The 15,286-nt window shown below is 36.0% G+C and overlaps 1 protein-coding gene across 1 annotated transcript; it reads right to left on the bottom strand.

The window, feature by feature from the left end:
- Nucleotides 1-5: 5 nt before the first annotated feature.
- LOC148862695 (chalcone isomerase-like protein 1) lies at nucleotides 6-3,972 on the bottom strand. The gene is made up of 4 exons (XM_088980358.1): nucleotides 3,445-3,972; nucleotides 670-913; nucleotides 465-556; nucleotides 6-364 (listed from the first exon to the last, which is right to left on the bottom strand). The coding sequence occupies exons 1-4, from the start codon at nucleotides 3,710-3,712 to the stop codon at nucleotides 228-230; spliced, it is 741 nt and encodes a 246-aa protein (XP_088836484.1). The 5' UTR covers nucleotides 3,713-3,972; the 3' UTR covers nucleotides 6-227.
- Between the last annotated feature and the right edge of the window lie 11,314 nt (nucleotides 3,973-15,286).

Genomic DNA, 15,286 nt, shown 5'->3' with positions numbered 1-15,286 from the left:
ATCAATTGCAAACCATGACACCACGAGTTCATTCAGGATTTCCATGGAAGAGCTACAAATTGTCTTGTTTTGGTCGAATCAAGAAGATAACTGACTGACTTAAAATATTAATTAAATACATGAGAAGGTATGGTGGTATCCATAATTTATGAGCCGCCACCATGGCTAGAAAATAGCATTTTAGCCTTATTTATTTTTGCCAAGTGCGTGTGGCTTTAATATGTTTTTTAACTTAAAAGAGTGAGCATAAACTTTCCAAATCTTTCTTTGGCTTCATTGTCCAAGACATCATCGCCCAGGTACATGTTGATGTAGGCCCTGCACAGCAATTCACTGTCCACCTTGCTCACCACCTCATCCCTTACTGCAACCACCAGGTCAAATTTGGTTTTTGAGATTTCTGTGAAAAACAAAAGGAATAGGAATTTGCATTTTCCATCTCCAATTTCTCAATTTACTTGTACCTTTTGTTTGGAGGGTGTAGCCGGGCAGCCTTGTGATCTCAATCACGGAACCAGCTGGTAGCTTGATATTATCTGATGCCTGGCCCATGATCCTGTTATCAAAATGAATTTGTCGATTCAATTCTTGGATACGAACTAAGAAAGAAATACTCCTGTTATTAGGATTTAGGTGTTGTAAGTATAGGGGAGGCATAGAAAACTTTACTTCTTCAGCAGTTCCTCATTCTTTTGACCGGTGATCTTCTTGATAGACTTTCCAAGATTTTCATCAAAGCTCTTTCTTACTATATTCATGGTGAGCCCAGGAAAGACGATTACCAGCCTTACCATGATTTTCACGTCACTGTCAATCGCTAACTGATACATCTCTTTGGTGGCTTTGCCTGCTGGAGCCTTCCCAATCTTCGACTTCATTAGATGTTTCATGGCTTCATTATCTGTGTAAAGTCCTGCATTGCATGATGGAATACTAATTATCTACTCTGCCCCAAAGAAAAAAACAAAGTTACAACTACGATTTATCTTTACTTAACCTGCCCATATGTCTCCTATCATCTTCTTTTGCTACCAAGTCTATGGGTGAAGCCGTAAAGCTTGACCCTCAATTACCGCAGGTAGGCGCAAATTGTTCATTTGATCGGCTCATCCCAGATCTGGACTTTTCATCCCAAGTCCCAACCAAACCTGGGGTGCACAAGTTTTGGGCTAACTAAACTATTTTTGTAAACCTCGTCCTCTCATGTCCATATTGATGTTAGACTTAATCCATCTAACTGAAAGAACAAATCAACTAAATTGTAACGAGCCAATGCAAGCCATAAGCCCACAACTTGGTGATTGTCGCAAGGGTAACGCCCAATGGGCAATGGCTAGGAAATTCTTTTTGTGAGGATTACTTCAGACTGTGGATAACCAGGCCACATCACACCTATCAAAAAGAACATTTTCTCTCACTTTTTCTCCATTTAAAAAAGGAGGGAATGCTCCCTTTCATAGCGGATAACAGAACCACTTTGCCATATTAAAGAGAATCTTAAACCAAATATGAGGTTTTTATGTGAAACTCTCTCACTTTTTTTTTCTTTTTTTTTTTTTTTTTTTTGCGATTTTCTTAAACTTATCCTCTCTTTTTATATCTCTAGGCTATATTTGGTTTGAAGGAAAAAGTAGTAAAGGTTTTCCTACCTTTCCCTTCCTTTCCCTACATTTTTCTTCAAACCAAGCATAGCCCTAGGGACTCCATTTGGACACATTTATTTGTAAGATACCTACCCCCATCAAGTCACCGTTAGTGGGTATGACAGAAATGGTCTACATGCACCATTGACAAAATTAACCCTGGCCAGACAGTAGACCATATTGACTAATTTGTGTATGATGAAAACATTAAACATCCCTCATTCATTTGTCTCCTCTATTTCATGTTTTTTGTTCATTTCACGACTCACCATTTCATGATCATTCAGTTCATCTTTTCATCTATTTCTCTCACAAGATAGGTTTTGGGCTTTCGCATTTAACTAGGCTTATGTTTGGGAGTGCTTATGTTAAAAATAAGTGCTTAAAAACATGTGTTTATTCGAATAAGTACTTATTTGTATTTGGCACCCAACTTTTCTAAGTGATTATTTTAAAAAACAAGCACTTAGTTTGTATTGTGCATTTGGTGTCTTTTTCTTTGATAAGCACTTTAAATAAGCAATTGCGATTCTCTTGTCAATTTTTCTTTCAAATTTTCAAAATATCTAATCTAAAGTGAATGAATAAAAGTACTTAGAAATGTTTTTATAAAAGTACTTTTGTAAAGGTACATTTTATAAAAGTGCTTTCATGTAAAAGTATTTTTATAAAAGTGTTTTCGTGAAAGACTTATATAAAAGTGATTTTGTGAAAGTACTTTCCTAAAGGTGCTTTTGTAATAATATTTTACTTTCACAAAAGTACTTTTTCATAAAATTACTTTTATAAAAGTGCCTTTCTAAAATTGCTTTTGTAAAAGGGTATAATTGGTATTCTAAAAATTTACTTAGGACAGTTCTGGGAGAAAAAAAATTGAATAAGTGCTTTTTGTATGAGCACTTAAAAAAATCTGGAAATTTGGGCTTAAAAAATAGGCCCATATTTTTAAAACAAACACTTATTTTGGGTTGATTTTCCAAGCACCAATAAGTGCTTAATGGTGTGGTCCCTGCCTGAATAAGCACTTATTTTTAAGCACTGCCAAACATGGCCTAAGTTGAATGAATGATGTAGACATAAACTCAGAGATATAATGGTAATCTTGTATATGCTTTTTGTCTTCTGAATTTCTAATGGGAAATGTGATGGGGAACCTTTGGAGGTATTGAAAAGTTAGGTTAAATTTAAGAGAATCCCATAATAGTGAGGGGAGTGTTAGATTAAAAAAAATCTAAAATATGAAGAAACAAAGCAGTCTAAATTCAACAGCCTGAGCTATGAGCCATCAATAGAATTCTCTTCGTATGACAGTTAATTCACACAAACTCCTTATACCAGTGTCGATGTTAGATGCATTGTTGGGCCTGGGTGAACAGCTAGCTGACATGGTTGTATTATCCACTCTGAAAAAGGTGCATTGCCTCCTTTTTGTATTGTAGTTGGTCGTCAGTGAGGCTGACCAGAATTCTATACTTGTATAATTTGTAACCACCCCAAGGCAATCTGGTACGAATTTGTTGAATGAAGCATGTATGACCATGCCAAAACTCATCTCAGCCCAGCCTGCTCGAGAATTCTTGACTTGGGCCTAGATTTTCTATCAGGCCCAGTCCACGCATATTTAAATATATATGTGTTTTACATATATGCAATTTACTTAATTTTTGTTTTCCGTAAACCTATTATATCAAAGCATCTACTACAGGTGCCAAAGATTGAGAATATATGCGAGATTACTAAAAGCAGGCAGAAAAAAGAATATATGGGTTAAAAAACGGTAAAAAGGGTTTTGATACGATACCGAAGCCATAGACTTTGATGGTGATGCCAAGAATGCTTTTCTTTCTCACGCCAACCGTGCTCAGCTGCTTCCCGTCGTCCAGTTGGACAGGAAAGGAAACACCGGTTTTGGGTTCGACCTCCTCTTTCTGTGCATTACGCCCCTTGAGTTTAGTATCGTTCTTGGATTCAGTTCCGACCGCCTCTGCCTGCACTTCCGTTGGCCCGGTCTTGGGTTCTATCTCGAGCGTCTGAGCCTTTGCGGTCACCTCATCGACGGTGGCAGCCATAACTATCGTGACAGAGTGAGAAGAAAATGAACAAGCAAAGGAACAAGAATTAATTAAAGATAGCCGACGGGGTTGTGTTCATGAGAAATTTGATGGTATTGGCTGGGATTCTTATAGACAAATGTGGATATAAATTAGTTAGGAGAAGCAGTTGGGCAGTGGTGGAGGCATTAAATTGGGTCTAGCCCTCATCATCTCCCCTGCCGTTGTGTTGGCTTAGACATATTGGCCCACTCCTTGATGACTTGATCAACTTGTGTGACCGACATTATTGCATTGGCATATATATACCACTCAGAATTTGGATGCAACCTGGGCCAGGTTAACTGCGTTGAGGGTCAGGTTATGATTGGGACTTAAGCCTTTGGCCAACCCGATCCAAAGCCCAAACTAAAAAAAGGCATTGTGTATTTATATTTGCGTTCATAACTGTATATTATTCAACTGTAAACAAACAGATAACATAGAGGTATTATGTACTCCTAAAGCCAACTGGTAGCTGATAGGGCCATATAAAGATATTTGCTAGATTATCCATAATTTTGTTAATTCATGTATGAATAATCATGTGATGAGTACAGATTGATTTGAGCTATATTTTAATTCTTCTTCTACCATTTCCCAAAGTTTCATTATCATATTCCAAGAATTCACACTTGTCATGCCATGCCATTGGAGGCTTATGTGGTTATTGCCAATATAGGACTTTTATTTGGACACAACAAAAAGCTTATACCGAAATTGCCCTTTAATGTTAGATGATTGGAAAAATTAAAAAAGGTTTTTAGTTTCTCTCTCTCTCTCTCTCTCTCTCTCCCTTACACTCTCTCACTCTTACAATCATCTTTATCTACTCAACGACTATGTGATTTGAAAATAAATAAAAATGGCTTTTAGTTTTTGTATTTATGTTCTGTATATCAGTTTCCCTCATTTTCTCTCTCTACCTATCGTTCTCCTTCAATCTTTCTCATTCTATTTCTCTATCGATCTCTCATTCTTCCTTAATTTCTATCATTTTCCCTCAGTTTCTTTCTCACTCACTCTCTCATTTTTTTTTCTTATACACATATGATATTAATCAGATTATATAAAAGAACATGAGACCAACTTGGTATGGTTCAAAAATCATTACAACAATTTGATAAAAATTTACAAAAAACTATTGGCTATGAAATTTACACCAATTGGAAAATGATAGAGATTGAGGGAGAAGGAAATATTGATCGAAGGAAGAGTGAAGGAGAAGAAAATGAGAGAGAGAGAGAGAGATGTTTTGATTTGGCTATAGACCAAAGTAGATAGAGGGAGCGAGAGATTAAGAAATGACTGTGAAAGCGAGAGAGAAGGAGGGAGATCAAGAGATGGATGGAGTGGGAGAGTAATTGAAAACCTATTTTCGGTATAGGCTTTTTGTTGTATCCAACATGGACTAAGAGTCCCATCTTGGCAACAACCACATAAGCTTTCGATGACATGGCAATGGTATTTTATAATTTAAAATGTAGAGCTGGTTGTCAGAGTTTTGTTGGTTTCTGGATCAACCTGCAACCTAATTTTAAATGTACAACCGACTTTGACTATAATTTTCTCTTTAAATTATATGTTTCATTTACATTATATAAAATATTTTTACTTATCACACTTAATTTTTGTTTGTCTGTAGTATCATTTGACTTAATACACTAACCCACCATATAAAAAAATTAGTTTTGTGATTCTTTGTATTTTTTATCATTGATAAAATTATTTCTTATGTATAAAACTTATTTTTGTTCAATATAATGAATGCATAATATTAGAGATGTATCCAATATTTTATTTTTTTATAAATATATAATATTAGATATGTGACCAAAATTTTCTTTATCTTTTTTTTTATGATTCTTTGTATTTTCTATTATTAAAAAATTTATTATTTGATTATGACATCATTTCATTTCTAGTTAGATTTTAAATTTAGCATTTCATTTTCATCATTAATAAAAATACTTCTTACATTTCATAGTTATTTATTTTAATTTTTTATTATTTAATTATGGCATTATTTATTAATCCATTTGACCCTAAATGGTAGAATTGCTTGCCCACCACTGGGAGGGAAAAAATGGTTTTGTTTTCAAATTACTTTTCAAAATATTTATTTTTATACTATTAAAATTATTATTGTGGATTTAATTACAAGAATTTAATGATGAGAAAAATATATATTAAATATAGGATTTAATGAGTAGAATAGGAAAATATTTTTATTTCTAATTGGTTTTAAATTTTACATTCCATTTCCATCATTAGTAAAAACATTTCTTATTTATCATATAGTATTGTTTAATATGTATGTTAAAAATGTTCCCAATTTTTTTTTAATTTCTATTTTTTTTCGTTTGATCTATTTTTGAATTTTATTATTTAATCGTGGCAACATGGACTGAACCATTTGGCCCAAAATGATTTAATTTCTTACCATCACATAGATGAAAATACGATTTTTGTTACGTAGACTTTAAAAGTATAAACTTTTGTGTTATTAAAATTATTAATTTATTAAGTATGGATTTAATTAATAAAAGTTAATAATGAAAAGAAACAAAAATGACTTAAATATATGAATCAATGAACATGAATGCAAGTTAATAACTTAAATGTTGGTTTTAATGAGAGAGAATTGAATGCATTGAATATCTTAAAATTACCTATTTTAAACTCATTTAATATCAAAAATCGATTATCCTATTTGCCCTAATTTTTTATCAATAAATTTAAATATAAAATAATATATTTTGTCTTTAGAAAATTTCAGAAATATTCTTGAGGCTATTGATGCTTTTTAAAATAGTATAGATATAGATATTTATTGAAGCCTGTTTTATTGATATATTTTGGGGATTTATGTGAGTTCCTCTAATGTATTCATGCATGTTGATCTTTTCATTGTGTATATGGATATTCAAAAAGCATGCTGAGATATGTTTGTTAAAATTGTCTGTTATTTATGCTCCTACCTTAATTTGGATTTTCCCTTACATTATCATTTTGGGCAAGTAGCAATTGGGTTTAGTTAAGCTGAAATTTGTCCCATGCACATAGAAGTTAGAACAAGGGGGACATGTTTTTGTTTGGGCTATGAACCAGATTACCACGTGGAAATTTCTGAGCCATTTAGACTTTAGACTCGACCCAACCGTATAAACTCGTAAAACACCATTAGCCCCTGTAGTTTGTTACTGCTGGAAAACCTATACTCTGATCCTTCTTCTCACAAACCCGATCGTACCAAAAAATCTTAACAAATGATTCAATGAAATAATTAACAATAATGTATTTGGGGAGAACATCTAATAGTTAAAAACAGCATGTAGGTCCATTGATTTCACACTTACGATTTTTTTTTTCTTAATTTTTTTGAATAAGACCCGTAGGATCAGTTTGAAAAGAGTATAAGCACAAATGTATACGATGCAAAAACTTGTGTTTCACTCTAATATTTGTATTTGTACTCTTCCCAAATTAAGATTTGAACCAATTTCATTATACTAATATTTTTACATTATATGGCTTTAAATAAAATCACGTTAACATGAAGTGAGAATAATATGAACAAATAAGATTGGAGAGAAGAAGGGTCTCTCAAGTAGAAAAATGGTGAATTGAGGTCGAGCAAAAAGAAAAAAAAAAACAAGTAGAAAAATGAAGCTCACCAATGGCAAAACTTTTCTAGAGAATGAGCCATGTGATTTCTGATGGAGCACGATTTGGATGCTCCTAGCTGAAGGATGATCTAAAATTTGGATGTATGACGAGTTGGTGCGGTCTGCAAAATAGTGAAGCTCAGAGAACCCGGGGAGGTCGCTCCGATACTTAAGTTAGTATTGCGAGCTGAAAGTTGAATGATAAGTGTACTAGTGAGTCAATAATTGTGTGTACCTGGGCCCTAGAGGGGCTATTGCCTTTATATAGCTGAGATGTCATGGACTTCACGAAAACGGTTCCGGGGTCTTCGGCCTGAGTGGATGAGATCCGTTTTTGCTTTAGTTGGGGAGTAGCGTGTCAGTTAGTGAAGTCTATCGTCCTTGCCCAATCCGGGCGAGGAGAGGATAAGGCCAGCCGTTACGCAGCGTGATCCCATGAGGTTTGGAGTCTACTGTGAAGCTTTTGGGGTCGATTACGTGTTTATTTTGGTTCTTGGGCCCCGAACTGGATTAGGTACCGAGGTGCCTCTATGCTGAAATGGCTTTGTGCCAAGGTGACCGAACACCCGAGCTCTAAATACTGCTGACTAGGTTCTTTTCGTTGAATTGTTATCCTTTGGATAGATCGCATTCACGTGACCTTTACTTACTAGGTTGTGCCAAATCACCCTTCATCAATTTCATTCTATCAAAATGGTGAATTGAGGTAGAGCAAAATAAAAAGAGAAGTTTCTCACACTCGACACCAACATAATGAATAAACAAAGGGAGAAGGAAGAATTAGAATCCAACAGCAACGGGAAGTAGACAATGTCCAAGTTTTATTTATTTTTGGGTCTCCCTCTATCTAATATGATCAGTTGAAATGAATTGCCCCTTAGGAGCTCAAGTATAGAGAGACCATCCATTGGGTTGCTCGTCAAGAGTCAAAACAAGAGTGAGGAGGATGGTTAGTTTAAATGAAGGGAAAATTATAGATTAATACTCTGTATTTGGGCTTAGTCTCACTTTGTTCTCTAAACTTCAAAACATACCAATTCAATACTTAAACTTCCAAAATCTGTCAATTTAATACATGCCGTTAAACTATGCCACACTAATTGGTACAATATTGAATCTGATCTGATCTGATTTCCACAACCTTGTATATCTGTAGCTTTTAGGTTTTTACTTTTTTCCTCCGCTAGCGCTAGGCTAGCTTAGTTACAATTTACAAACTATTGATGGCACTCATCGTTGCAGTTGCAGGGCCTATCATATGTTTAATGGCTTAATGCTTTGCCGGAACCTGCATGCATTAATTCAATGGACCCATCATGCCCACATTGGGTGTCCATTGGGCCACTGCCCACGTGATCCAAATTTGCCTTATTGGCTCAGCTTTACATGTTCGGTTTTGTACTCTGCAGGATGTAGATTAATCTGAGCCTAACCTGACTGTACGATTAGATTGGACTGGACTCTAGAGTGGTATCGGCGAATGAAGCAAACAGGTACATATTTATTTAGTAACATTAAATAATATATAACAAATACAACCAAGAGAAAAAAAAAATGACAAATACAAAAGAAGTAGCTGATGGTCACGTACTTCGCACATGCAATGGACCCGAAATAATGCATGGATAGTTATTATTGTAGTTGAAGATAGAATTCATAGTAAATTGGAGATTATAATAAATAAGAGGCATAAACTGATTGATTAATTGGTTAATATGGTTGATTCTGTGCTCAGCCCTAGGCAGAACCATCTGACATCTATTCAGTGAAAGTGGGGGTTGAGCCCTTCAGGCCTTCACTATAACATAACATATAGTTCAAATCACAATTAGATTGATAAATGATAGAACCAGTAATTTTACAGCATGATTAAGTCAAATTTACTGCAATTAAATTAAGAAGAAAACGGGTGATTTAGGAATAATCATTGCAATTGAATAGAGAGTGAGTAATGTCACAGGCTCACAGCTGCTATGTGTTTTATGTCACAGGCTCACAGGCTCACAACTGCTATGTGTTTCCCATAATGTTCTGCATTATATTCCTAATGTGTATTGGAAATATCTCCCGATAATAGTATTATAAATGAAGGGGCATCATTGGGAGATGTTTCTAATACACGGTGGGGATGTGTAATGGAACGTTGCGAGTGGAGGAATATAAATATGTAATTATATTATTTTGTATGTATTTATAGTGTACATAATTGATATAATCATTTCTGGCCACGTACCAATGTTTTGTGATGTAAAATTTTTTTGGCTAAGTACCACGTTATTTGACCCGGTAGTGACGTGCCTTAGTGATGAGCTACTTGGTAGCGAACTGCCTGGTGGCGAGCTCCCTAGTGGCGAGCTCCCTGGTGGCGAACTGCCTAGTGGCGAGCTCCTTGGTGGCGAACTGCTTGGTGGAGAGCTACCTGGTGGCAAACTCCCTACTAGGCGGCCTGTGACTTAGAGAATGGTGGAGCTCCATAGTGCAGCGCAACCTGACTGCCCTCAGCATGAGGTGGTCTTCTTTCCTTTGTAGGCAGTGGAGGGACCTGCGAGAACTGAATCAGAGGACCTGGGGGTATTTTCCCGGCGGGGGCTCTCCGACACTTAAGTTAGCATTCTGATTGTAGAGAGCTTTGAAGATAATATTGGAGAAACGAGAGAGCTAGAGAGCAGGGATTACCTCCATTTTTTCCCTCTCCCTCCCCTTTGGGGGGTGAGGTCTTTATATACCGGAGTCCTCGCGGGTTAGGTGGGTGAAAAGCCTCCAAACGGTAAGACTCATCACATCCTGTCAAAACCAGGGTACGGTGGTGAACTCCTCGAGGTTGTCAGGCTAGCGCTTGTGTCAAGCGGCCAGGTCGACGCTTGGGCCAAGTTGTCAGGGCGGCGTCTGCATCAGTTGGCAGGTCGGTGTCTGAGCCAGGTTGTCAGGTTGGCGCCTGCGTCAGTCGGCGGGTCGATGTCTAAGCCAGGTTGTCAGGTCGGCACCTGCGTCAGTTGGCGGGTTGGTGTCTAAGCCAGGTTGTTAGGTTGGCACCTGTGTCAGTCGACGGGTCAGTGACTGGGCCAGGTCGTCAGGTCAGCACTTGTATCAGTCGGCGGGTCGGTGTCTAGGCCAAGTCGTTAGGCAGGAGATCTTCCTGCGATACTACTGTACCGAGCTTCTCTACAAGTGACGAGCTGCATATGGCGAGCTGCCTGTGGCAACCTGCTTATGGCGAGCTGCCTGTGGCGAGCTGCTTATGGTGAGCTGCCTATGGCGAGCTGCTTATGGCGAGTTGCCTATGGCGAGCTGCTTTAGGCGAGCTGCCTATGGGGAGGTGCCTGTGGCGAACTACTTGCGGCAAGCCGCTTATGGCGAGCTGCCGAGAGGCCATACTTAGTTGGCATGAGGTGCCACGTGTCACAATTCCACTTGAGGGCCAAATCTGCTCTCATCAATAATTATATTTATACTCCTCCCAATTTGAGTTGAATTAGGGTTAGAATAAGATTTAGCTCAACGGAGCCTAACTCGGTTAGATTTTCTCTTCTATAACTGATTGATAACTATTTTGAAGTCATTAATAATGCCATATGCCAAGCAAGCAAATTATTGTACCTTTGGAAATTAAATGAGATGCAACAAGAGACGATAAAGAGAAGCCAAGAAGAAAATTCCAATTCCATCTTCAAACAAATTTATGCACATTAGATCCGAAAGATTACTTCTGGCAAATATTTTGTACCTTGAAAGGTTGATTCAAAGTAAAAATCAAGTAACTCCAAAGTCCAAACAAACTGTCCTTAATGGTGGCAAATCATATATACATATTATATATCGATTGATCCCAATTTAATCTGCCTTCTTCATCCAAATTAACAAACTTTATAAAATATTCTTGAAGGTGCAGAAATTGTGCAAAAATTTGAAAATCGGAATTAACCAATTTTAACGGATTTTCATTACCAAAAGAGGAAGAGAATGTCTATTCCACAAGGAATGAAAATTGGAATCCGATACCATCCAACCAATAGATTGGTATTAGAATTCATTCCAAATCTGATTCCAGGCCCCTATTCTCATGAACGAAATGGGCCCACCGTTGAGGGAAGAAGAGTATTGATCAACTCTGCGACAACTGCAGGCTCTTCATGATCCCCCGTGGGCTTCATGTGATGTGGAGACCCCACCTTATGTCCCTATTTACCCTACCGACTGACTGACCAAACTATTGAATTACCGGCAAAGCCTATATTTGGAAAATATATAACTTGCTAATTGAGGATATATAATATATATTCTACAGCATCGTTGGTTTTGTTTCCATTTCACGTGCATCCAAACACCATAAATTCTAATAACATTAATGTTTTCTTTTTCTTCATGTTACTTTAATTTTATACAAAGGTAATTCGATCAGATCATGATAATCATTTTGACATGATCAAGTATTTACATTATATAATAGAGTTAGGGTATGATAGATAGTGGGGGAAGACATGATACTTAATAAGTAATGAACCATTATCATAACAGTGATAACTGATCAGGTGATATTATCAAAATTCACGGCCGGGGAGGGTAATTGGTCAAAACCCTTCTGGTATCTTGTTTTTTCTGGCAGCATAAAATTTTCCTATATAATTAATGAATTGACAGTTTAATAAAAATATTCTATATGATAATTTACTTTATATTTGTGGTTTTTGCAATTAATATTAACCATTTGAAATCTTACTTGTAATATTGGCCTTGCATGTAACTTAAAACAGAACAGGCTAGTGGCAAGATAAAATTTTGAGCCCCAAACAAGTTTTCCATTTACAAATTCTCATTGATTTTAATTTTAGGAAAGTTATATAAGTAAATGAACCGACTAGTGTACTCCCCTGATCAAGATAAGGTACATTGTATTTTGAGGAGTAGTGACATTTTCTTTATTTAAGGACCTCAACTTTTGCCGCACATCAAAAGTTGAGATGGTTAAATCAACTTCACTACCCTCCAGTCCAGTCCAGTCCGGTCCGGTCCAGTCCCTACGGCCCACCCCACATGAATTCCAGTTAAACCTGTTATAATTTATATAAGAGAGGCTTGGATGCCAAACAAATTAAAACGAAGTCCAATGACTGACCGTATCATAGGAATTAGGAAGAAAGAAAACAGGAGGGCGAGGAAGAGATAGAATGAATGAGCCAAAGTTGTGATGAAATTAAACACTTTCGCAGTCTCTCTCGCTCACAAACAAAACACATACCCACTTTCATTCTCATCCAAATTCCAAAACCAATGAAAATCGTGACTAAAACCCACCTACAAACAAAATGATTGAATGGAGTTCTGGGGAAATTCGAGACCAATAGACCATGACCCCTATTACCGTTGTACCAACTTCCTTGTTCATTTGTTGGACTGTTGTCCCATTTGCTTTGATTAGATGTTGATCAGTTGATGTTCACTACAATTAAAATTTAAATGTAAATGTATGGATAGAAAACAAAAAAATTGCACATGCACACCGAGAATATATATGCAGCTCGTATACATGGTGGAACCCATTACAATTTACAAAACACACTTGAATGCAGAGATGGACACGTACGTCTTTTCAATTTCATGGGTTCATCTTATCTCTATGAACTTAGTTGCATAAAATAAAGCCATAAATTAACTGGTTGTTCAGTAGCATTCATTCTTGGGATCTTGGTAGGTTTTTCCAAGTTCTACCCTTGTTTCGGGGCTTAATTAATTATGAACTTTGTTTATTTTTAATTATCACCGTTGCATCTTATTCTGTAAGAGCCCAACTAAACCTGGGCTGCTGCAGTTGTTATAGCCCACCTCAATTCCACCGATTGGACTTAGGTTTGAGCTGTAAAAGAAGAAAAGAAAAGAAACAAACAAAAACTCAAACAAGTCTGCTATAAATTGGTAAATACTATACGTAAAAGGTAAAAGTAAAACGCCAATAATTTTGGTTTGGGATTTCATATTTTAATACTTCGTTTTGGAGAGTGGACAATGTCAGCTCACTAGCTCAGCCTCACCCATGACTCTCGGGTCTCGACATGTCCGGTGCCCTATGGGGTGGGTGCACAATTTATTACTTTTTGCCCCAGAAATCTTCTTGTACGTAGGAGCCAGTTGCGGAGATGCTTCCTCCCTTACTTTTTGCCAGCAGAAATGTTTTGCAGCATTTCAAATAAGTCAATTAAATCTATAAAAGTATCAATACATGTGGTTGGTTTTTAGAATTTTTATTAGACTAAAATATCTTAAGTTTTTAAAATCGATTCCAACAGGAATCATTTTAGGCCTGGTGGTTCTCGAGTTGAATGGAGGGCCCATTTGACAATAAATAAATAAATATAAAAAGTAAAAAATGGCTAAAAACCGTTGTTTAGGTCAATGGGTCAATGCTTCAACCACCCAGGTCAATGATTTTGGGTTGAAACGGAACCAGTCACCTAATCGGTTTCCAGTTTTTCAGTCTGGTCTGGTTTTGAAAAACATTGAAAATATCCCATTTCTAAGGTATCAATTGGAGAACGAGTAATGGTAAATATGTAATTTTATTTTATCATTTAATGTGTAATAGGAAATGACTCTTCTTTCTCATTTAAGGCTTATTACAAAAAGATACAAAACTCTGTTCTTTTGGTTCATAATTGTAAAACAAGTCAATGGCACAACTGTTATTTAAAATTCCCATTTAATGCCTGTTAGTGAAAATACACAAAAATCCCTCTTTTTGTTCAATAATTGGAAAACAAACCATGATAATTTTTGAAACCTCCCTTGAAGTTTTTGACTGTTGCCCAAACCTCCCTTAAAGTTTGGTAATTGCAATCACCTCTCCTAAACTTTTTGATAATCGCAAATAGACCCCCTTTGTAAAATCTTCTAACAAGAGGTATGCAAATGTCTAGAATACCCATATAAATATTATTGAGGCTGGTTTATATATAAAAAAACAGTATAAATGTTAGAGTTTAATTAAAGTTGCAATTTTACCATATGATGGACAAATTTGGAAAATACATCATTTCCAAAAAAAGAAAAATAGAAAGAATTGCGCTAAGTGATTGATATGAAAAGATAATTTGGAAAATAATCGTTTTAGTCAAAAGTTTGGACATTTTTGTGCTTTTTGTTAGACTAACAAATGATCTAATTGCAATTGTGGCTAAAAGTTCATGGGTGGAGATCGCATTTACCAAACTTTCGGGGGTTAATAATGATAAAAAAAAATTTATTGGAGGTTTTAGCAATTTACCCTTTCATTTATTTAAATTAAAAAAACTTGAAAGTACATCTTATATATGTTCTCAATAGCCAATGTTGGACCACATTAAATACCACGAAGGGATTTCCAACTTGTAAATGGATGATCAATTTATTCACTATTTTCTTGTAAATGGACCACATTAACCTATTTTCATTGATTTAGTTTTTTATCATTAAGGTAGCAAATGGTTTTCTCTTATTTATTCCCACCAGGGTTTAAAATTTCGATACGATATGCCCCATATTGGGCTTATCGTATCGTATCTTTTGGGTCCTAATACACCTGTTTATAGGTGTTTCAGGACCCCACTCTTTTTTAATGAAAAATACATGTATTTAACTCTCCAAAAAACAAATTTAAAAAAAAAAATAAAAAAAAAACATGTTTCCACGTATATCGAGAGGCCTATTGATACTTTGAACAATGATTCCCACCATATGTTGGGTTAATTTTTCATTTCCTTCACCTTAAAGCGCACATCATTGGATGCATGACAAGATATCTACAAAAGTAGATAATATTTTTATTTTTATAGCAGCTCATTATAAAGTTTTCAGCGGTTGAAGGAGCTGAAGTTGGATTTATCATATAGAAGCTAATTCTTGCAAAGACAACGGA

This window comes from Nelumbo lutea, chromosome 3, assembly GCF_056320005.1.
Source record: "Nelumbo lutea isolate HS-2025 chromosome 3, American lotus-T2T, whole genome shotgun sequence".
In the NCBI taxonomy this organism is placed as follows: Eukaryota; Viridiplantae; Streptophyta; class Magnoliopsida; order Proteales; family Nelumbonaceae; genus Nelumbo; species Nelumbo lutea.
This window is presented reverse-complemented; position numbering and strand designations above follow the sequence as displayed.